Here is a 24,844-nt window from a genome sequence, read left to right as displayed (position 1 = left end):
TATAGCGGTTTCTGACTGGTTGAATTTCAGCAAGCCTAGGAGTAGAATTAGGGATTTTGTTCTAATCAAGAGTCTTCGCAGCGCTGTCGTCGAAGTCCAACTGGCAACTTGAAGTAGTAACAATGAATTGATAATAGCCGTTTTCAGATAACCAGAAGGCTGACTATTTGAAATGAATGTGTTTTACTATTCCTTGTGAAATATATGCATTTTGACAGAAAAAATATAAAATAATGACTTCACAACTTACCACGTCCAACACTCCTGGCAAAGTATCTTAAAATGTAGTAATAGATTACAAAGAAGAATTGATGAGGGATATCTTCCGCAAAATGTAGACGATTCACAATTGGAGTAAAGATAATCTAGTCGACCACTTCTGATATCTCTGAGACATTTTGCTTTTATGTCCACCCAATTTAGAGTTATTTCTTGTTCTTCTTTACGACTATGATGATGACGATGGCGATGATGATGATAACTATGGCCGGAATTTAAATAGTCAAATTAAGAATGGCATTAAATTTGCTGCATGAAGTTTACATTGGTTGCTTGTAAAGATGTCAAATTAGGTCTCAGAATAGCGTCATCTCGTAACAGATCATAGCAATGGAAAATGCATACACCATTACTGACGCTGAATGCATTTTTAAATCAACACTGAAATGCAATGAAATTGAATGTAAAGCACGAACTAGATAGAGTGTCAGGCAATATACATTTGCCAGACTCCATCATGCTATACTTGGTGAGTATCTCTGTTCACTGTCAATAAATCAAACAAGCACCGGTTTCTGTGCGGGATTCAGAGTTCCATTATGCTTGCTATTTTTGCCTTGCTGTATCTAAGAGCTATTTTACTGGCTTTTCTAGTTAGGATACACATTTACGTATCTTCCAATGCAGACGTCATACGTCTCAAGAAGAGGTCAGCATGTTGTGTCACAATTCAGCAAAAGGTAGGCATATTTTAGTAAATATAAGACAGGTTTATGCATGTTTTAAAGAAAACCAGCTTATATCTGCCAATCTCTGTTGGATAGAGATGAAGAAAACTCGAAAGAAACGAGAGTCGAAATGGGCAGGAAACAGTTATACTCCAAATGCCAAAAAATAAAATTGGCTCTACTTCGCATGCCTCCAAAATAAACAAATCTTAAATTGCTGGTATTTGTCCGGATTTCTCCACTCCCACCAATGCTAATATTGGCTGACAGAGCCGTTCTATCTTAGATACGTCAACGTTACCTGTCTGTGAAATAAACAGCCCCCCACCCCCGTCAAAAAAAAAAAAAATAGTAAGTCATAAAAATAGGTTACGTTTAACGCTTTTTTGTCTCATTTGTCATTTTAATATCGAATGGACTGTAAAGTAATAACCACTGTATGCCATCGTTGGTACATTTTTAAATAATTAGTTTTAGATTTTATCACTGTTTAAGGGCAATCATATTGCTAAACTTTTTGCCGCTATCGGTTCATGTTATTATCATGTGCACACAAAAAAAAACCAAACGTCATCAGAATATGTGGTGTATGTTAATTCATAACTATGTAGGCACTATCGATGCAAATCTAGCGCCATGTTTGACATGTATCTTTCGATGATTTGCGGTCCCTTGTTCAGGTGGCGCTCTACAATTTCGTATTTTGCATAGGGGTTGGAATTTTAAAGAAAAAGACTTTCCCCAGGTGTCTTCACTGGTTATACTGGCTACTTAAAAAAGACCTTGTATATCTTAGGTATTGTTCCAAGAACCTTTATTTTGGTGTATGATTGATGGGTGTAATATGGGTAGAGTATACAGCTTGATTTTGCTGCACCTTTCAAAAAGCTGCTAGCTCCACTTGGCCATTTTCACTTCCTGGACTTCAGAGGTAAATTATAAAAAGAAGAGCCGATAACTTCGTTCACATTTTATATATTTGGTAATTAATCCATTGCACTTTCAGAAGCTAGAATTGTCTAGTTGGGCAAAATTTATTTTCCCAATTTTAATAGGTGCTAATGATAGTTTACTTTGGACTAATTCCTGGTGATTTGTTTAGCACAAGGGAGCAGTCATTTTAGTTAGCAGTGTGCTTCGGTCAAAGTGCAATTTCCATAAGTACAATATCCAAAGAAATGTCATCCGTATTACATGAAAGTATCATAGAGATATGCCAACATTCTCTCCAATGTGCATGTTTCAAGTGCAAACAACCTGACCTTACATACGTCACTCTCGTAAAAGTACATAATAACTGGTGAGCGCCCCCTCAGCTAATATTCAAGACTCTATGACATAAAAATGGTACTAACAGCTGCCTCGTTTGGCGGTCAGCATTAAGAAGTTAGTTCTCGGACTGTTCGGCCTGGTGTCTGCAGCTTGATGCCCCAGTACTAGACATCACTATAAACTGCCACACTGCAGACATAATAGCGATATGACTAAAAAATTGGTTAAAGCTATGTTAAAAATCCGAATCACACGTAATTCAAGATATATCTAGCTCTTGTCTTATTATTTTCAACAAGTACGTCACTGGACAGTGTGTAGCATTTTTGTTTTGTAATATTACGGAAAATGACCATGTCGATGTATAGATATATCGATGTATCGCGGCTTGTATCGCGGACAGCAAGACTTTGGCGATTATGTTTCTAATGGTCATTTTGTAAAATATAAGCCAACTGCTGTATCACATGTGAATTTTGTGATTTTATACTATTTTGACATTAAATTCCTAGCATGCCTTACATCGCCGCTATCGTGTGGATAATGAGAATAATCAAGTCATGGTCTATAAAAGATGTACATGGGAACAAGACTGTACCGGAAATCATGATGCCACTGGATTAACGCGGTCATTTTGTGTGATGAAACGTGAAATTCAGTTTATATTGTTCATATGAATTCACAGCCTTTAACGATTACCTCACTTGAGATAACTTTTGGTTATTTGTTGGTCATCCACTTATATACCGTTTAACAGCTGCCAAAAACACTTATCCCGATCTGTCATCACATAATACGCTGGCAGATCGGGGTGCCGTATATACTTGCTTTATAAGTCGAGTAAAACTACAAACAGCAAAGATCATGTTCTGCTGTAAAACTTTGTGCCTTCTCGATGAGGGTTTATACTGTTTGTTCTACTAATTACTTCTAACAAACTGCATAGATATAGATCTGTCGGCGTTGGAAGATCTGGGTCTGTGCAGTTTGCAGTTTTACTCATTAGCCCTAATGAACACCACAGATCCCGATCTGACGGAGCATAATGGGACGGAAGATTTCGGTCTCATTTTGTTTACTGTTGGATTGAACTTTACGCGAGTATAGACGGATTTGGAGACACCGTGGACAAAAATACTTTGCTTTAAAAACTATTGCAGCAAGAGTGTATCTAATAACATTAGCAAGCTGAATGACATTTCTTTTGATCTGTTCTATGACGTGAGCAACAAGTTATTATTTCTATTTCTATCAATAATCATGAGCCATGGTAACTCAGCTGGTAGGGCGTTGGACTCTTAATCCAAGGGTCGAGGGTTCGATATCCGCCCAGGCTAGTCGCCTGCCTCTGTGTTTCCTTGGGCGCTTAACTCCCTTTTCATCCGCATGATATAGTCATTAACGTGTACAAAGTGCCTTTAAAACCATCCGAACTAAAACTGAACCCTTTTGTTCCTGAGTCTTGCACAATAACCACTTAACCAACGCAGCTCCCGGTTTCAAAGGAAGTAAATAAAACTGTTGGTTGTAATTATTCTTCAACTGCAATAAAACAAAAATATTGACAGCAATCTTTGCTCGTATATTTTTGTTGTTGTTGTAACGTTTTTGGCGGGGATGGGGGTTACGAATAGTTTCTAAGGAGGCAAGTCCTGGTAGAATAAATTTGCCGGGAATTCCTTAAAAATAAACGATATAGCGGTTGGACAGTAAAAATACCATTCTCTGCGAAAATGATATAAACGGTCTATACTAACCCAAAAGATGGTGACAGCCAAGTCTAGATGAGAATAATAAATGTTACAACATATACAACTTTTTTGATGACACTTACAGGAAAACAGTAAAACGGAACATCTTTGGGCCTAAAACGATATTATTCTGTACACAGTGATATGAGTAGAACAACACACTTCACAGAGCATATGACGTTATTCAGCGTAAGCATCAATATTGTGTACACTCCGATGTTGTTCTGTTTGTCCGAATACAGTATGGCAGTGCACGCAAGATCTTGTGGGTAAATGACGTCAAATTCTAGTTATAGCACCAAGGTGAATTCTGAACCAGCCCATTCAAGACATAACACGTTAACGACCATTGTTAGGAGTAAAATAATAGAGAAAATACGCGAATTCTGTAATCAGATATGATGTATGACTATTTTTCTTCTGCCAACCAGATCGGGAACCCCGCCACTTGACCAAATTATGTCAAGGCGATAATCGCTATAACAGTTATCTGATTACTCACAGTTTTCATTCAATAATTCTTAGGTCAATTTTGAGTTACGGTCAGTTCTACTCCACTTAAGGCCTGCATTTCATAGAAATACGTAGGTAGAAATGGCAATGAATACAAATGTAATGAGCCCCCATAATACTTACTAATGCATAAAGTAGCCAATTTTCTTCACATTGAAAACCTTATACAAGCACAAGAAGATGTCAATCTCTTTTTTCCATGGTAAGCACAGACAAGAAAAAACAACGTCTGCCTTAGGTTACGTGATCGTCTGATTTCCCACGCTTTGCAACGTTTTATATTACAGGCGCAAGTCGGTTCCTGTCAAAGGATCCGATTTTTTTTTCTTGTGGATGTCGAGTCTAATTTCGTAAAGAATATACTTTTTTAAATATCCATCACATTCGTTATAAGACAGAAATTTGCTTGTTTAGAAGCGCATTAATATCAACTATTCCCGAGGACGAAACAAGCTATGTTAAAATATTTTAAGGAAATGACGATGCAAGTTTACTTAATTTGTTATGGGATATGCGATATTGTCATTGCAATCTTAATTTTAAAAAATTCTGCATTAGTTACAAAATTTCGATTTGTAGTTAGTCCGATTTTAGACACGAATAATGTCAAATCGAGGGGCGCTGAAAGAGTTCTAGCGACAATATATCAACAAATGAATGCTCTTCTAGCCAGATCAGTAGTTGTTTAAGATAAACCACTTTGATTCCATGTACGGAGCGTCCTTAAAATATTGCATCACACCAGTATAGGAATTGGGTTGGGGGCACCTGCCAAGCATATCGATCAAACACGCACATTTTAATAAGTCTTGGGAGTATGCAAAAATTGTACATATTGACGAGAGTCCTGTTTGCCTTTTGTTGTCACAATTCTGATGGCGATGTAACGGAGATAAGTAATATCTTTTCCGTAAATGTGTCTTATATTTTTTAAATCTATATCACATAATAACTAAAATGAATTATATCAGGAATAAATGTTTAGTTCTTATTTACCAAATATGTACGTTCAAACACAAAAGTTGTACTATATTAGGATTTCATTAATCATAAAAGTTGATGAATCTGGAGCAGTAACATCGGGATTACAGAACATGGGCCACCTTCCATGGATTCACGACCATCTTTAAAACGATGAAACCAGCTCCAAGTTGTAGAATACGAGAGACTATGACATTCGTAAACATTAACCAGTCAGAGAGTACCCTAAGAGCGCCCGCATTTAATTTAATTCTACGTTTCTAACATTCTTTTGTCACTTTAATTTACATATGTTACGTCACAGACATATATCTGCAGGCGGTTGACATGTTGCAGATTCAAGATCATTTTAGAGAAACGTATTTTGTCTACCGATCAGTGTTAAATTTTATGACAGGTTCAAAGAAACAAGAAAATTATAGCAGAATATTCAGAACTTCTCAATTATCCCTCGTACAAACTTGGTGGTATATGCACTATACTCATATATCAATTGGTGAACGGAAAAGTGATTATTGCGAAGAAGTCAGCTGATGAAGATGTTCGATATACAGTAGATAATATTTATGTTATCAAGGGCATTTAATTCGTCAGCTGTTTTGAATATACTGCACTGAAGAATCACTTGAAGCTTTGAAAGGTTTGTGCCATATGGGTTTCGCGTTTGTTGATGGCTGATCAAAAATAGGTTCAGGGGGAAATCGCCAAAAGGGCTATTCTCTAAATATGAACAGAACGACCAGCGACGTTTGAATAAGATTGTCACGGGTGATGAAACATCGATTTACCTTTTTACACCCGATTCGAAAGCAAATAAGGTTTTGGCACGAAGGAAACGAACAGAAGCCACAAATCCCTCGACATAGACGGACTATTAGGGAAGTTTCACATGATTAGTTTTTCGATGCGAACAACCACCCATCCGTGCAAAGGTACACGATATATCAATCTACTCCATGACAATGCACAGGCGGATAAATCCGTCGTGGTATAATTCTAAAGGAGAAAGACACTGAAACTTTGAAGCTTCCTCCGTACAGCCCTGATTTTTCTTTGTCTCCAAATGACTTTTGCCTGAATCTCGTAATCAAAGAACCGTTGATGTCAGACGATTTGAAAGCCATCATGCTGCTGGAAGTGCAGTTTTCCTGTCTATGAATAATCATGCCAAAAAGTGGATACAAAATATCATTTCATAACTGGATAAACAGACTGAGAAAGTGTGTAGAGGTTCATAAGAGTAAGTTTGAGGGGATACATTGACATATTGTTCAATAATAAAAAAGAACATTATTGTATAATGCAAACATATTCAGATCCGTATTAATATTCATAGTGTACATCATACAAAAGACTGTGTCCCTAATTTAATTGCAGAAATATAACCTAAGCCAGTAAAATGTAAAATGTGGGTTTCAGTGACCTCTTTGGCGTAATGGTGTGGTACTTATAATGATGCATTTTGTCATCAGGTTCGATGCTTCTAGCGTGAACAGTGCTTGAGAAATACATTTAAAACGCAAGATGTGTCCCCTTACCATGGTGTATGATTCCGGATATAACACTGTACACAGTGTGAAAAGTGTGAGCTCTGTGTGTGTGTGTGTGTGTGTGTGTGTGTGTGTGTGTGATTTGGATTTTAACGTAGCTTTAACAATTTTTCAGTCATATCGCTACGATGTCTGCAGTGTGGCAGTTTATAGTGATGTCTTTCACTGGGGCATCATGCCGCAGAGCATGATGTCCCACCCAGTCACATTATCCTGACACCAGGCCGACCAGTTCTAACACTAACCTCGTAATCCTGAGCACCAAGAGAGACAGCTGTTAGTACCATTTTTGTAAGTCTTTGGTACGCCTCGGCCGGGGATAGAACCCACGACCTCCCACATCCATGGCGGACGCTCTAAGCACTAGGCCACCGGAGCGGTAAAATGCAGAACTAAGTGCAGAACCATTACAAACATGTATAAATAATACGCAATTATGTATAAAGGTAACCCACTTTTCCCCATCCTCAGAACTCAAAAATGTTGCCCCTGACCCTGGAAGAAATAATCCTAAACACGCAGTGAGGTTATCAGTCAGTGACAACCATTCGATGCATATACGCCGAAGATGACGCCGGTATTAGTAAAATATATTTTATTTACTTCATAGAGGCCAATTAATTACGAAAAATTTCGAAACTTCGCTGAACTTCAGGCACTATCAGTGGGTACAAGTTTACGTTGATTTTTTCGATAAATTAAGGGGCGACAAAGGATCCTAACCACAACAAGATTATCTTACCAGATAACGTCTTTGGGCTTAGGGTCGTTACCTGGTTTTCTAACAACAAAGATAATAAATCTGTTTCATTACTGAGTGTGTTTCGGACTAGCCCTCATCTGAAGTAATTGGAGTTTCCACATTGTACGTGTTGGGGTGGGGGTGGGGTTAAACTGCTAGAGTAAATAGAAGGGATTTAAAACGCTGTTTGCACAAATAAAATCGAGTTAGTATTACCATATACATAAAACTGTCGTTTGTGTGGAGAATCCCTGGCATAAATTCAATATTCAGGTGTAGCTATTTCACATCTTTGCGTCATTATGGCCGGGGGTATCGTTTATGCGATTATAATCAAGAAACAATGGAGAATAGAGAACCAGGTGGTAAACGGGATCAATGACACATTTTGTAAAATGGGTTTCATGGTTAGATGGACAGGATAAACATATACATTTGTATCTTTGTGTATTTCATGCCCATAACACCACATGGTGAGAATAGGAGGGACAGATAAATGGCCAAGAAGGACGTTAACACTAAAGGTTTTCTAAAAGGACACTTCGTCCCCTCTTCATAATTCCTACTACAGTCTGATCCAGTTAATCCGACTGCCCGTTTGTTCCGACAACTGTCTGTATACAAACGTCATGATCCTGTCGATTTAATGCATGTCATTTAAAATCGTGTTCGTTTATCTTACAATCCTAACTCTGTCTTTACCAACGGTTATTGCTCTCCACTAGGTTTGCATTATGTTCAAGTCACGGTGTTTTACTTTTTTCTAAATAAACTAAATTTGTTATATTTTAACATTGCTACCGATTTATTCATACGTGACTATTTAGACTTAATTTAATACTTTTTGGGGTGGTTGAATAACAGTATTTTTGCCAACTCGCTCCGTCATGTCAACTGTGCTGACAAGTCCCACGTCAGGAATATGCGTCTGTGCGGTTTGCAGTTGGACCTGACTTATAAGCAAGTACAAATGGCACACGATTTGAAGCAATCAGAACATCCTTGGCCTTTTAAGTCGACAGAGAAACATTGGATGTATTCCTTCACCTTTGAGAACTATATTCTGAAATACTATCATTCACCTGAAACAATACGGAGTAGGAAGGATACATGGTCACAATCGGAACATTGTCGGCCTTTACTGTTGTAACTTATGTAATGTGGTCCCTCTGAGGCGAATCACCAAACACATCCAACTGATGTGTATTTCTATGGCTACGTCTGATGTTATTTCATGACATGACGGAAATGGCCGAGCGATGTTCCAATCTCACATTAAATAAAGCAGGCATTTTAAAGGCATCGAAATCGACAAACGTATACACTGTACCAAAATTGGCTGAACAGCATTAACAGGCCTGATCGGTAACTTCCTCATAATAGTCAGTGTGAAGACGCCGTCTTGACTTTCATCAAAGTTTATCGCCCTATTGTCGGCGCAGAAATGACAGTAGTTGATAACAATCTATCTATCAGTCCTGCAATGATACTGGATATTCATTGTTATCTGTCTTCACCAGGGCCGGCCTTAGGCCGATTGGTTGTTGTTGTTGTTGTAGGGTTTAACGCCATTTTCAGCACACGATAGGCTATACATGGCGGCCAGTATTAATGGTGGAGGAAAACCTTGGAAAACCAAGGAAAGAACCACCGACCCACGAGAAGCTACTGGAAAGCTTTCTCACAAACCCACACTGGCTGAATCCGAGACTAGAACCCACGCAGACAGAGGTGAGATGGCAGTGATCCGTAACGGAGAGCGCTTTAGACTACTCGGCCAATCGTGGCCCCCTTAGGCCGATTGGACAGATTTGGTCCAATCGGACCTCGTTCTCATAGGGGCCCCGCGAATTAAGTATTTTTTTTCTTCAAATATATATAGAGAAAGTCATTTTAAAACGATGGAAAAAAGTTTAAGTTCAATATCATATAAAACTTGTTTAAAAGTTTATAGGCCATGCTCATAGAGGGCCCCGCGTGTAAGTCTAGAGGGACTGGCCAAAATGATCCAAATCGGGCCCCGCGTTTACCAAAGGCCGTTACTGGTCTACACGATACAATAATTGTGAAATATACGTTGAAACAAGTCTTTCAGTATTTACTACATCAAAGAATCACTCTATGGTTCACAGTTCAGCTTTCCATGGATAACAAAGAATCAGATACATTGCGTATTCTGTGCACATCTTGTTCAATATTTATTGCCAAAGTATTTTAAGTTTAACTAGAAGCTAGCTTCACGTATTTCATGCAGATTGTGAAACATGCCCTAACAACGTATCCTAGCTCTCAGCAGCCATACATTTATGCGACGAATGATTTAGTTTGGTATCTTATGGCACAGAAGCAGTCTCGAGGCGACAGGAGCAAAGGCTTTACCCAAAGACGTACCACCTCTACCGACCTGGGCTGATCTAATGGTAAATATTCGAGCTATCACCCTTTCGGCCACAAATCTGGCACGCTTACAAATGAACCGTAGCACCTTTAATACCCAGGGAAAAGAACTGCTCATGAACAGGCGATAGCTAAAGAAATCGAAAAATAAAAATATTCAAAAACAGACAAGAAGGAGAAGATGATCATGTTGGTGAGAAGGAGGAGCTGAATGACAATGGATAAAGAAACTTTAAGGAAGCGATGATGGTGGTGATGATGATAATAATGATGACGACGATGATGATGACCATCATAATCATCATGGCGATAATAATTGCTACAAAATTCACGTTGGCGACAAGGACCACGTGGTCAAAAACATAGTGATAAATTTATCTTTTAGGACTTTGGGTCATTTGTAATGTTAATATGTTAAGCATATTTTGTAAAAAAAATATTCCCTAACTTAACTGGACACCATTATACAATATTCTACGGGATGAACGGGAGCTCGGCTCGACGTCTATCACACAACTAGATTTTTCAACACATACGCCTATATGTACCTATATGTACACTATTTACATGTATTAGTTAAGTCAACGACAAATATATCTAATGAATCACGCTAACACCATCTTTGTTCACATAACACAAGGGATATTATGTTAAATACATGCAAAAATGGTGATCTGTTCGACGAGCACGTACAACAGATCCACTTGACGGTAAAATAAACTTTTGTTGTTGTAATTAAGGATTCTTGATCATCCGATGAAACTGTGGTACAAGATTAAGATAAATGTAAATAGTGTCCAACTCTGAACTAATTGCATAACGTTAGGACGGGTGTTTTCACAGTAAATCCTTAATTCATGGGTATTAACATTTATGATTCCTTTTATATAAATAGGTCATACCTTTCACCTAACAAATGCTCTAGATTGGGTGGAGGGATGAAAGCAGTTTTTGTTTGACATAACCAAAAATAAAATTAATCAGTTATTGAAATTTCTGCGTGTAATTTTATATAACGCTTAAAGCCTCACTCATAAGCCTACTTAATAATAACTTTATCAAGCGACCGTTTGTGAACAAATTGTGCCATTACGTATATATGGTCTGTATTCTGAAATTTTTATTTTTTATTTTTTAATAAATAGCTTCATGAATGAGCAATTTCTTGACTTAACGGTAACATGTTGTTGTAGAGTTTAACGCCTTTTTAAGCACAAGACAAGCTATATATGGCGGCCAGTATAAATGTTGGGGGAAGAATCCGGGAAAACCCCTGAAAGAACCACCGACTCAAAATAACCTACTGACAAGCTTTCTCATTTACCCACATTGGCCGAATCCGAGACTCGAACGCACGCAGAGGTGAGATGTCAGTGATCCGTAACGGTGAGCACTTTAGACCAGTCAGTCATTCGGGGCCCCGCCGTCACCTGTATCCAACGACCACATGTGCAAACATTACAAACAGGCAGGAATTTCTCTTTACAAGGATGTTGTCAATAATCAAAAAGATTGAATTAAATCAAACATCTTTCTTGTAATCTGCACGAAAAATTATTTATTTTAACAATATATAATCAAGAGAGGTCAGTCTTGAAAAATCTGCCTGTAGTTTATGTTTTTGTTTAAACCCTTAACAGTATCTGCTATATAGATTTCAACATCATTTTTGCCTGCTGTTGATGAAAGGTACAGCTGTTCTTCTGTTTACCTGTCACCGTACCAAGCAGCCTCGTACACTAAAGGTTAATTGTACTGTACATCGATCTCTCAAATAAAGCAACAATCCAATTCATGTTGCCCCTGTTTTTAGATAAACAACAGTAGAAGATAAATTGGCAAAGGGTGTTATGCTAGATTAGGTATTTAGACCTATAGGATAGAATAATCAGATAAATTTATCTTATTAAGAAAAGAAACAAATAAGTAGGGACATTTTACGTAGTTTAGCAAGCGGTCGTGTTTCGGTTGGCGCCACACAGTTGAATAGTTACATGAGAAAAATGGGGGAGGAGGCGGAGTTTTCTTCGAATATTTAGAACAGATCAAATGTTAATGCCTTTTTTACCACACGCATTCCTATGCGGATCTCACCGTTGTCAATGTCTCTGAGGTCCAGAGCACTGCCTCGAATGCTTAACAAGTATTAATTTTCCAAAAGAGGCATCCGTCTGGCAGCAAGACTGGTTGCATGCTTATATTTATCCCCCCCCCCCACTGACGGAATGGGTTTCAATTTTCCATTTTTCATCCTTCATTTTTCAGTTAGGCATAAAGCAATTTCTGTCATAATGGCAGCACTAGAGATGGAGCTTAAGTGAAATATAGAGGGTTAACTCTGTTTGATATTGAGGCTATTCCAGTTTGTTCTTTTCCAGGAACTGCATAAATACTGTCCATCCAAAATTATTTTAATTAAACCTTTGCCAAATTACGAATGCTTCCAGCCCGACCACACGTAGCAAATACTTAACGATAAAAGGTATACGGATTGCCCTGAAATCGTTTTGAGTTAAACCCTGTAATTACCCCATACTCCAACGCGTTTAAATCATGTATCCAGGTAGTTCAGATAAATTACGACACAGGAAAGCTAATACTTGTAGCCTATATTAGATTGGAATGATGCTGATGTCGTATCGCATGATGCATATCTTACAGGTGTTTGATTGGTATTGTATTGTGGTGACTTTAATTTAGCAAAATCTCTGGATTTGTGACGGTCAAGTGTATTGCGTGTATAAATAATGAGATATTTGTCTCTGCAATTAAAAGATTGTAGTAATTTTCATCTGAAATACAATTTGCTCATTTGACCAAGTATTTATGCTATTTTTAAGCGTTATTTCCAGTGTTAGGTTAGTGACATTGTGTCTAAATGCGGCAGCATTGTTTCTAAATGTGGTATGGTAGCAAGTTGATTCCGTCCGGTCTTTGCATTATTCAACCGTAACAATATTTTGTACTTAAAAGAAGAAAAACAGACAATCTAAGAATATGTAAGGAAAAGCAGAAATAGGAAATAAATCCGGTTTGTCTTTCTGAGCTGATTCGACTGTATTTCTGAACTCTTCAGCTTTCTTCACGACGCAGTTAGTATAGAGGGAACATTCGTCTTTTTTTCCACGTTTTTCTTGGCATTAGGCGACATGTGGACCATAACAGTCATTCCAGAGATGCGCATATCACGGAAGTCAAGAGGTCTCCTCCAAATTATGCGCCACTTGATAAAATTAGGACAAACCCTTTACTGTAATTGTATTTAAAGATTTACATCTGTGCAGAAGATTTGACCAATTATAAGATAAGATATAGCGCTTCATGTTTCCGTTTCTTTTAGTTCAACAGTTGCCACATATTTCGCAGTATTTGAGAGCCAATACTCAGATGACAAACAATAATAAATTGCGTTATGACGCAATAATCCCAAACAAGTTTTCTTTTATAAAGTTAAAATGAAAACAAGAAAATTTGCAATCATGCATGCAGTTTGTGAAAAGCGTAGTGACTTTGGCAAAAGATAGAGTCACATTTGAAGTATAGTAACATCACAACTAGCCTATGTGCGATGTTATACTTTTGTCTTTTGTTTCGAACTAATAACTTAGGTTTCAAAATTAGAACCAATTTCAGATAAACCCTCTTTTGTCTTATATAAACACTAATCCTAGACAAGTTAACTACATGAATGACCCAGAAATTAGTAATAATTGCACTTAAGTGCATTATGACCTACAGACAATCAACCCATAAACTGTACATGACTGGCAAACTATTACCAGTCTTGACCATCTAAATTCAGAAAAAGTGGGCGTGACTCGGAAACTGGTACACAATGTGTGTGTGTGTGTGTGTGCATGCGTACGCGTGTGTGTGTGTATGTGTGTGTGTGTGTGTGTGTGACACAGACATAAATTGGCACGGGTAATCAGCATGCAAAACTACAAGCATTAAATATTTGACAACAGAGCTTATAAAAAAAGGAGGCCTGCCTGTCTGTTATTTACAAGCTTCAGAAGGTCGGCATTGGTATATTTCAGATAAGCTAAACTGTATTAATTAAACAAGAAATCCTGATGGTATACATGTTCTTTTTTTTCGTGATCAGACTATATGGGGTTTTGTGAGGGTATGGCATTTGTACGGGAGAAGACTATGCAGGGCTTTCTGTGGTAGAAGACTATGCAGGGCTTTGTGTGGTAGAAGAACACTGTGTGGGGCTTTGTGTGGAGAAGAACAGTGTGTGGGGCTTTGTGTGGTAGAAGAACCTTTGTATGATAGAAGAACACTGTGTGGGGCTTTGTATGGTAGAAGAACACTGTGTGGGGCTTTGTGTGGTAGAAGAATACTGTGTGGGGCTTTGTGTGGTAGAAGAACACTGTGTGGAGCTTTGTGTGGTAGAAGAATACTGTGTGGGGCTTTGTGTGGTAGAAGAATACTGTGTGGGGCTTTGTGTGGTAGAAGAATACTGTGTGGGGCTTTGTGTGGTAGAAAAACACTGTGTGGAGCTTTGTGTGGTAGAAGAACACTGTGTGGGGCTTTGTGTGGTAGAAGAACACTGTGTGGAGCTTTGTGTGGTAGACGAACACTGTGTGGGGCTTTGTGTGGTAGAAGAACATTGTGTGGAGAAGAACAATTCTGTGGGGCTTTGTGTAGTAGAACACTGTATGGGGCTTTGTGTGGTAGAAGAACGCTGTGTGGGGCTTTTTATGGTAGAATAACTCTGTGTGGGGCTTTGTGTGGTAGAAGAACACTGTGTGGGTCTTTTTGTGGTAGAAGAACACTGTGGGTCTTTGTGTGGTAGAAGAACACCGTGTGGGGCTTTGTGTGGTAGAAGAACACTGTGTGGGTCTTTGTATGGTAGAAGAACATTGTGTGGGGCTTTGTGTGGTAGAAGAACTCTGTGTGGGGCTTTGTGTGGTAGAAGAACACTATGTGGGGCTTTTTGTGGGGGAGGACTATGCAGGGCTTTGTGTGGTAGAAGAACACTGTGTGGGGCTTTGTATGGTAGAAGAACACTATGTGGGGCTTTGTATGGTAGAAGAACACTGTGTGGGGCTTTGTGTGGTAGTAGAACACTGTGTGGGGCTTTATATGGTAGAAGAACACTGTGTGGGACTTTGTATGGTAGAAGAACTCTATGTGGGGCTTTGTGTGGTAGAAGAACACTATGTGGGGCTTTGTTTGGGGGAAGAACACTGTGTGGGACTTTATATGGTAGAAGAACACTGTGTGGGACTTTGTATGGTAGAAGAACACTATGTGGGGCTTTGTTTGGGGGAAGGCTATGCAGGGCTTTGTGTGGTAGAGGAACACTGTGTGGGGCTTTGTATGGTAGAAAAACACTGTGTGGGGCTTTGTATGGTAGAAGAACACTGTGTGGGGCTTTGTGTGGGGCAAATTAGAGTTAAAATTAAGACATTCATTAGTAAGCATACTTAAGTAAATGTATCCCGCCCCTGACTTTAGAATAAGTTGTTGGTGGCAAATCGGAAAGGAGACGAAGCGATCAAATGTAAGACCCAGTCCCTCTAGTCAACTCCATATAATAAATCTGTATCTACAACCATGACAGACGGCAGCAACGACATGGATGATTGTCGTCACGACGAAGCTGAACTGACTTACAAACCGACGTGTGCGTAAGAAAGTTGGAGAGTTTATTATCAGTGTAACGACAACGAAACAAAATTCGAAGTATAACACAAAGACAGCAAGGTCAGCTTCGGCCACACGTTTACCACTACTGCTACTACTAGTAATACTACTGCTACTAATAGTACTTCTACTGTTGTTGCACCAACTACTACAAGTACTAATATTCAGCTACTAATAACTATACTGATTTTACATGTACTACCAGTACTACTACTACCACCACAAGTTCTCTGTTTAATTATACATAGAAATGAAATTAGTTATGTTAGAAATAGATTTTAATTAGATATCACTGAGTCTACTGCTATTACTTCGATTAGTAGTAGTAGTAGTAGTACTGCTACTAATACGACCACCTCACCACATCGCCACTGCCACCATCAAAACCACCACATCACCAAATAAATGACAGGCTACTCTTGTCCTGAGAAATAATGAAGCCCATTCTGATCAACATTTGCTAGATAAAATGTTAAGAAGATTGTATCAAATAACGGACATGTTTCTGTCTTCTTTAGGAATACAAAATTCCACTTGGACAACATTTTGTTATTCAAAGCTAAAAGATGAATAATGGACAGAGTACTCTTGACTCTTGACATGAATAAGTCCTCAAAATTGACATCATTATTTATTCATCGGGACACAAAAAGTGTGATTTACGCATTGAATCACAGACATGAGTGCACTGCCTTCTTCTTAATTAACAATAGTATCTCTGTCTTTGATACTTTCAAGGCCATTCAGAACTAAGGTGTCAAGAGCACTTGACGCCTTCAAAGAAAGAAGAGACCAGTAGATGATCGTGTGTTAGTATTTCTTGATGACCCTCATATGCTGAAATCGGGAATGGTCAACAAAGGTATAATTGCAGCATTATTGACACTTACTAGTATGGAATATGACCCAAAAAGTAGGACAGTCAGTAATTTTGGAAACTTAAGAAAATCGGCGTTTTTAATGTAAATTTTGGTGTCTAAATATAAAAGCGTATCAAGAATAAAAATGACCCTATCTGCAAGCTAGGATTATATGTCTGGTTTGCTATGATGGCTATGTCTTATCCAGTTATACTGTTACGGACGCAGAAGGTTGACCCAGCCGAATTTTGACCCCATGAAATAATAATCATATAAATCAAAAAAATTCTTTGGGAAAAAATAGTACATAGTACAGGCGCATATATGCTGGCTTGTCGCCATTATACCGTTATTAGAGGCAATTTTAAGTGCTTTTTTTCGAAATGTAAACAAAGTAGAAGCATGTGACCATACCAACGAATCGGCACCATTTGACAGCAGCTTATGTCAAGCCCACAATCGATGCATTACGGTAAAATATGCAACCTTGACCTTGTAGTCTAGGTTTTAACAAGCATGTTGCAGAATGAATCGTTTCAGCTTCATGTTGAATCATCTCAAGTATGTGCCATATATATATCAAGAGGATTAGGAAATACAAGCACGATTTTGTAAATAACCTGTAGGAGAATATTAAATTAAACTTGCTATAAATCTAACATTGACCCCATGGTCAAAGGTACGAGTGAGCGTCGCTCACTGAACTCTCCTAATTTCATAATGAATTATTCACATTGTGACGAAAATCCATCCTGGGGTTTAGCAAATATAATCAACAACAAAAACAAATACTAACGCAGACCTTAACGTACACTTGAGCTCTTTATTACCTGCCAGGTCAAAGAAGAAAGAGAGCATGTCGTAGAGTGAATTGTCTTAGTTTCAGAATGATTCTTCACAAGTATCGATACAATTCATCCAATAATTTCGCAAAATTAAAAAAAAATGAAAATACCTTGACCAGAACCTTATTGCTGATTTCCTATGACTGTAGCTTGACTCGAAGGTAAGAAGTAAGTGAAAATGTAACAGAATGAGATGTCTTAACATTCATCTTTGCTCGTGCCAACTACGCCGCGAACTGATCAAGGGGTTTAGTATATATATGAAAATTAATTTTTAAACAAAAACCTCAAGAAACTGCTGAAAGTCTTAGCGGTGACAGAAAAGTGATTGTCCTGTTGCCGTTTCTTACCATGGCTAAATATCCTTCTTTCCGGTTACTTAATATTAGATCGTATACAAAATATTATGGGAAAGACGGGTAAACTGCGAACGACATCAGTATTAAACAGTTTTTATCATATTTAGTATTAAGAAAGAAATATTGACAAGTAGCCATAGAATAACATCAGTTTATTTATTTATTTATTTATTTATTTATTTATTTTTATTTTCTCGAATGCACTATTACATAAAAGTGAAGTCGCATAAATAGCCCATTCATAGATTTTAAAATGGATCTACATAAGATTTTCAATCTGTCATTTAACAAGTTTCGGGTTTTGCTGACAGTTAAAATACTTGCACTATAATAGGTGAAATAGGATCTGTAAGTAAGTAAGTAAGTATGTATGAATGTATGTATGTATGTATGTTTGTACGTACGTACGTACGTATGTATGTATGTGTGTGTGTATGCATGCATGCATCGCAAATATGTATGTATGTATGTATGTGCGAGTGTTTGTATGTACTGTTTCATGGCACCTCAAAACAAAAGTGGTCACGAAGTGCCAACCAAGTGTTTAGATTTTCAATCAGCTATATATGGTCCGAAGAAATAAACAACTAATAATTTCACAGAGTTCAATAGCACTTTTATTTACTCCAGGTGCTTGTTAATTAAGAGGTAGAGTCTTGATAATGACTGCAAAGTAGTACCATATTTGTATTATTCTTGTTGTTGTTGTTACTGTTTTCGTTTAAACCTTTGTAATGCGTGTAAAAATGGTTCTTACATATTCGCATCACATAGTCACGGACGTCTTGATTGATAATATACAAAGTAGACAGTTCCGGTTGGCGCCAATAGTACATGGGTATATCAGGTACATCGTATATCTAGTGTTTATCTATCAAAGCGGCCTAGTGTCAACGGTGTTTATATAAATAAGTGGAGAGAATAAACACATGAATTCTAGTACATTAGAAAAAGGGGTGTCCTGGCAGTATATATTTTCTTTCCATCTTCACCAACACTTTTCTACTTCAGTTTTTAAATGCTTCAAAATAATATGAACTTGCGAAACAATGGACACTTATGGCATTTAATTCTGCAAAAACAATATTTAATTATTTTTTGTTACACTGTTTATTTTATAATGTGGAATTTATGTATGTATGTATGTATGTATGTATGCATGTATGTATGTACCACCTCATCATTGGCTGAATCAACCCGATTCATGATCAATCAAATCAATTCATATAATGTGAATTACTCGCTTTGATAATAGACTCTTTATACAATGCCGGGCATACCAAGTCTGAAAGAGCAAAAGTTGTTCAACATTGCGTGATCGAGAGCCTCTATATGATTTTGATAGACACCAACCACTTCCCTCCAGAAAAAGTCCTTTTATCGGAGCTTAAATCATCTTTCCCTACAGCAAGCATGGATCAAGGTGTTTTTAATCAATAGGTGGTAGACAGCTTTGTATTTTATTTTCTTTTTCTTTGCATTTTTTCTAACCTCTTTATTCTTTAACACACAAGAGAATTGTTGGTGACAAAAAAATACCTGAAATATTTGTTCACCTATCCATAAAGATACGTGTGTAGATTTTGAACATATGACGTAATTATACCAAGATGCTGGCCAAATAACCTGTTAAGTTTGATATGTGCACAGAGGTTGCATACAGTTTGGAAGTAAACAATTTTCCCCATGATGCTAACAAAGAAAGTGGGACAAACAATTAAATGCAAAACGAATACCTTATCATGGAAGAAGCAATATATATATATATATATATATATATATATATATATATATATATATATATATATATATATATATATATCGTTCTTTAAAATAAGTTCTGCTACCAGGAATGCTTACTTAACATTTTTTCAACTACATATCGCTATGTAACATTAACGATCCAAATACCCAATTTCTACAATATTCAAGTCCAATGAAAGGGGAGTGGGATATTTTATGTACTTTTAATTAATTACAAAATTCAGTCCACATTTTTTAAGTATAAAGTTTTTTTTCTCGTCCCTGTGGTAATAATGAAGATCGTAATATTTGCTTTTATTTAATTTTAACATTCATTTTCTTTTGGTTTGGAGACACAGATAGGCACATATCCGCCTTATGTAAAGCGTTTTGTGGCTGACACTGTCGTGAAATGTTTGTATAGATCAAACACTTTATATAAAAATATGAGAGAGAGAGAGAGAGAGAGAGAGTAGTTTCTGAAAGTAGTTTCCTGCTGGCCAAATCTGATTATCATACACATCCCTTTAAAAAGAACAAAAATGATGTCAACCACAAAAGGTATAGGAGACATCCCTGTCTTCTGTTCCGTGACTAAAACAGGTGTGTACATGTATATAAAATCATGTAGGCCGGTGCAAAAGATGTACCACGATATCGAATACAGTAAACATTTATCTTACAACACATGGTAAGCAAACGTGATAAACTGCATATACATACGTGCGATTATAGATACAGAGCAATTCTAAATTTTAAATATGCAGCAAAAAGTACTTACCTTACAAATGGCTGGAAATGATAATTTGAGATTCCGTAATAATCGCTCGAGTCCACCGATGTTACCAAAACGAACCATAAAATGCAAAAGGTACAGTACAGTGTTAACTGCAACATTATTGGACTTTTACTGTCCTTTTATTTACATCTAATGCATACGGATATATATGATATCATAAATAATCCGAGAACTGGATGATAACATGTGACTTTCATTTTGAGAGCAAGTCAGTGCATCACCGGTAAAATCGTACAGAAATGCCTTTGCTGTGGTTTATAAGCGCTTTTGTTATAATTAGGCTAGTCTGGTTCCATGCAACGCATGGAGCATACTAAGCAGGGAAGCAGCAGAGGAGGCGAAATATAATTTGCTTAAAACAAAACATCATACGAAAAAAAAATAAGGTCAGAAACATCTTAGGGGTTATTTTATTATGTAATTGTGTTTTTATCTTCGTATGTATTTTGTTTATATATATGATTTCGCGCCTCCTCTGCTGCTATTAATTTAAAAAATTATTGTTATAATAAAGTGGTACATCCGGAATCTCATACTGCAAAAATAGCTCGAGAACGTTTAGAAGCAATTAAGAAATTTCTTCCTGTTAGAGATTCATTTAGAGACAACTTACGAGCGCAGCAGGAAGCACAAGTTGAGTACGAAGAAGACACTAAAAAACTATTTAAACCCGTCACTGCAGCTACTGAGAAAGTTACAACTGTCATCAAGGAAGATCTTCTTCCAAAATCAAAACAAACCGCAGAACAAACTGAAAAAATAGCAAGAAGAACCAAACAAACAAAAAAGATTTTAGGAGATCTTCCAAGTGATATAGCTGCAGCTCAACCTCCACCTGTCGATGAAGAAATACTTGAGGGTATTGGAAAAATTCGTACTGAAGTCGCCGACGTGAGAAAAGAACTTGCACCTAAACCTAAAACAAGAAGCAAAAATGTTGAACTGATTAAAAAATTTAAAGAAGGTGTTGTTGGGAAACTTTAAAAAAAAGTTAAAAAGGAAGATTTTTCTCGTTTTGTATTTAATAATTTTCCTCAAAGGTCTGAAATTTTTAAACCCGAGTACGCTGGTGTAGGGTTTGAAAATTATATTAAATGGTTATATCGCGTGTATTATAACAAAACCCAGGTTAGAACTGGTGATAAAGTATACGATGAATATGTTAAAGATATAAATAAATTTCATTTGGAGTCACAACAACAATCACAACCTTCCCAGGAGGAACCTTCATATCAGCTTCCTCCACCTTTGCAACAAATAGAACAACAACAATCACCACATCAAAAGTTGATGTCAGAGTTTAAAAGGTCTGAAGAACTACTTAAAAAAGCAAGGGTGGAAAGATCACCCTTAAGACTCTTTGAGAAAAGGGCGGAAACAAGTGAGGATGAAGGAGCAACGGGGAGTGGTCTGGGAAATAATTTTGTTTCTCCTGATAATATCATCAATGACGTGTCACGGTTAGAAGTTCTCACAGGGAGAAAACGTGCCGGAAATAACTAATGAAGCAGCTGATATTTGTCAACGATTATTCCAAGGTGGTATTATGGATATCGGCGTTTACCGAGAACTTATCGATGAACTCGTTGATGATTACAGTGACTAGTTGTTACCATGATTAGATAAATGGCAATTAAAATAAGATGATTGTACACAATAATCATCGTAAATCTGTACCTGTCAGAGTAGTGAACTCACGATTACCAGTCTACGAGGTATTTTACGGAGATGGACTTGGTGATGTTGTACAGGGATTATTTACAAGGATGGTCCCAAAAGCAGCGCCTATTGCCAAACAATTATCGATGAAGGCTATTGATATTGTTCGTGAAAAAACTCCTGCTGCAATCGTCAATGTTGCTGGTAAGGAGTTCTCGGCAATCAAATAAAGAATAGCACGATTAATAAGACGAAAATCACAACCAGTAAAATTACCAAGTACTGAAATTATGCCCGCAGACGTCAGTAAAATAATAAATCAAGCTGCAAATCAGAGACTAGCAGCACTAGCAGATCAGGGACTCGGTGAACCAGGAAATGGTTTTTCAAGTGTATTATCAAGGAGCGGAATTTTTCGAACACGATGATTCTCGTGTTAGACGAAAATAATTATAATAAGATGTTTAAGCGCGTATCCAACGAAGCATTTGACATGGAAGCACGTGTCCGTAAGGATGAATCAGTACGTGATTATCAGTTTTATTCTCACGACGCATGATTACCAGGTCAACGTGGAAGAATTGAACTACAAGTTCATGATACAAGTAGATATTTTCTACCCGCTGAGGCTTTTATTGAGGTAGAAGGTGAAATTATAAGAACAAACGATGCTAATTACGCAGATGCAGTACAAGTTGGTTTTGTCAACAATGGTATTATGGCACTGTTTGATAGCGCCACATATATGATTGATGGAAAAATATCGAGACGATTCAGAAAGATATCGACGTTGCTACAACAATAATAGGATTGGCAAGATATTCTGATGATTATACAAGATTAGCAGGTCCCACAATGAAGATAATACTGGTCACCCCGATGATAGTCCGTATAATATAAGACGACCAAAAAAACACACTGCCGCTGCCGATGTGGTGCCGGTGGTTCATGGTTCTAATGAAAATTTCAACTTGGGATTTGCAGTATAAAAATGTTGCTAAGAGGTAATAGAAGTTTTTCATGTACAATTCCACTATTGCATATTTTTGGATTTTGTAGGAATGTTAGAAAAGTTATTTTTGGAGATAGACACGCGGTTGTTTTTGTAAGAAAGGGTGATGATAACGATGCTCTGTAGAGACCTGCTGGTGATGCTGGTAAAGTAGTATTAACAAAATTTTCCTTGTGGATGCCGGTGATGACTCCAACGATCGCAGAAGAACAAAAATTACTTTCTTTCATGGACACAGGTGCTAAATGCTTGTTGTCATGGTTAACAACAATCACGGATAGTATACAATCCAATATTAACGGTCAGATTACATGGCATATAGCATCACAACAAGGTATTTCTGCACCGCGGCATATATTTTATTGCGTTTCAGAACTATGATCGTTTAAATAATCAAGAACGTACTCATATGATATTTGACAGACTAGGTATCACAGATATTTCTTTGCGAATAAACGGACAACAAGAACCAACAGAAAATATACAACTAAATTATGAACAAAATCATATAGGACGTGTATATCATCGTTTGATGTCATTCATTGGACGTGATCAAAATGTGGATACCGGTTTGCAAATATCACAATATGATTTTAGAACTTTGCATCCGATTTATTATTTTTCGCTGGAGCATCTTGATCTATCAAAACAATCTGTCGTTGATATACATCTCAAAGCAACATTAAATACAGATGGTGTTAATTACAGAGCAATCGCGGTTATACTTAGTGACAAAGCAATGTTACTTGAAGGTGGTAGAGGTCGAATGAGAGTCGTTGATGCACCAGTGGAAAATCTTTAATCACTATTTGGAAAATGTCAAGTATTTATCCTAAAATGTCGTACAGTCATGTTAATGTCACTCTGACTCCCGGTCAGGTGAAAAAATTACAATCAAATTCAACAAAAAACTGCGGGAAAAAATAACATTAAAACAAGATCAGATTTCTAGTGGTGGTCCAAAAAAACTGTCACTAACCAAGAATCAGATTAAACATTTTGATAAAGCACTTAGATCAAAAACTGGATTTCAACTACATCTTTCTCCGAGTGCTATTAAAGATATGATTAAAATAGGTGGTATCTTTCCACTTCTCGCAGCTGTTATACCAATTATCGCAAAAGTAGCCACAGCTGCCCCATCTGTTGCAAAAGCGGCCGCGTGAGGCAGTGTTGGATATGTTGGTCACAATATAGCAGGAAAAATAACGGGAAAAGGATATAAAAAAGGGGAGAGGCCTAAGATTACCGGGAACTTACCTGGGAAAAGGTCTGAGGCTTCCAGGGACCTAAACTTCACACCTATGTCAGATTTTGATTTACTTGATGCTGCTAAACGATTAAAAAAAAAAAAAATTAGAGGTGTTTTTATGCGAGATCAATTGCCGAAACAACCGAACGAACTCTAAACGGGTATTATTAATATCGACTCAAATTCAGGACCCGGTACTCATTGGGTATCATACGCAATTGATCCTCGTGGAATCGTTTATTTTGATTCGTACGGGTTAGCTCCACCGCGTGAGTTTATCAAGTATGTCGCGCCACTTCACGCGCTAGTTTGGTATTCAACGCTACCCACACAAACAATGACAGATCCGCTAATATGCGGCCGTGAAGCAATTAATGTACTTAACGCTATATCAAAATCATCCGAACCGCCACATAAAGTCATGTATGATTATACGAGTAACCACTTCGTTGCGCGCAAGGTGTTTTAAACAGATCTTAGATCAAGGATATTATATAATGGTTG

At 37.4% G+C, this 24,844-nt stretch overlaps 1 protein-coding gene across 2 annotated transcripts in view; it reads right to left on the bottom strand.

Moving 5' to 3' along the window:
• LOC149770781 (uncharacterized) overlaps window positions 1-20,809 on the bottom strand; it is a 65,402-nt gene extending 44,593 nt beyond the window's left edge. The window contains exon 1 of one of the 2 annotated variants that reach the window (XM_089949134.1): window positions 20,400-20,809. In XM_089949134.1, coding sequence (XP_089805260.1) covers window positions 20,400-20,515 — 116 coding nt within the window. In that variant the 5' untranslated portion in view covers window positions 20,516-20,809. The remainder of the gene's footprint in view (window positions 1-20,399) is intronic. The other variant, XM_089949135.1, reaches the window with a different exon arrangement.
• Window positions 20,810-24,844: the final 4,035 nt, after the last annotated feature.

Source organism: Sinohyriopsis cumingii, unplaced genomic scaffold (assembly GCF_028554795.1).
Source record: "Sinohyriopsis cumingii isolate HCF-2022 unplaced genomic scaffold, ASM2855479v2 utg002371l, whole genome shotgun sequence".
NCBI classification, from domain to species: Eukaryota; Metazoa; Mollusca; class Bivalvia; order Unionida; family Unionidae; genus Sinohyriopsis; species Sinohyriopsis cumingii.
Note: the sequence above shows the minus strand (reverse complement) of the source record. Positions and strands in the feature narration are given on the sequence as shown.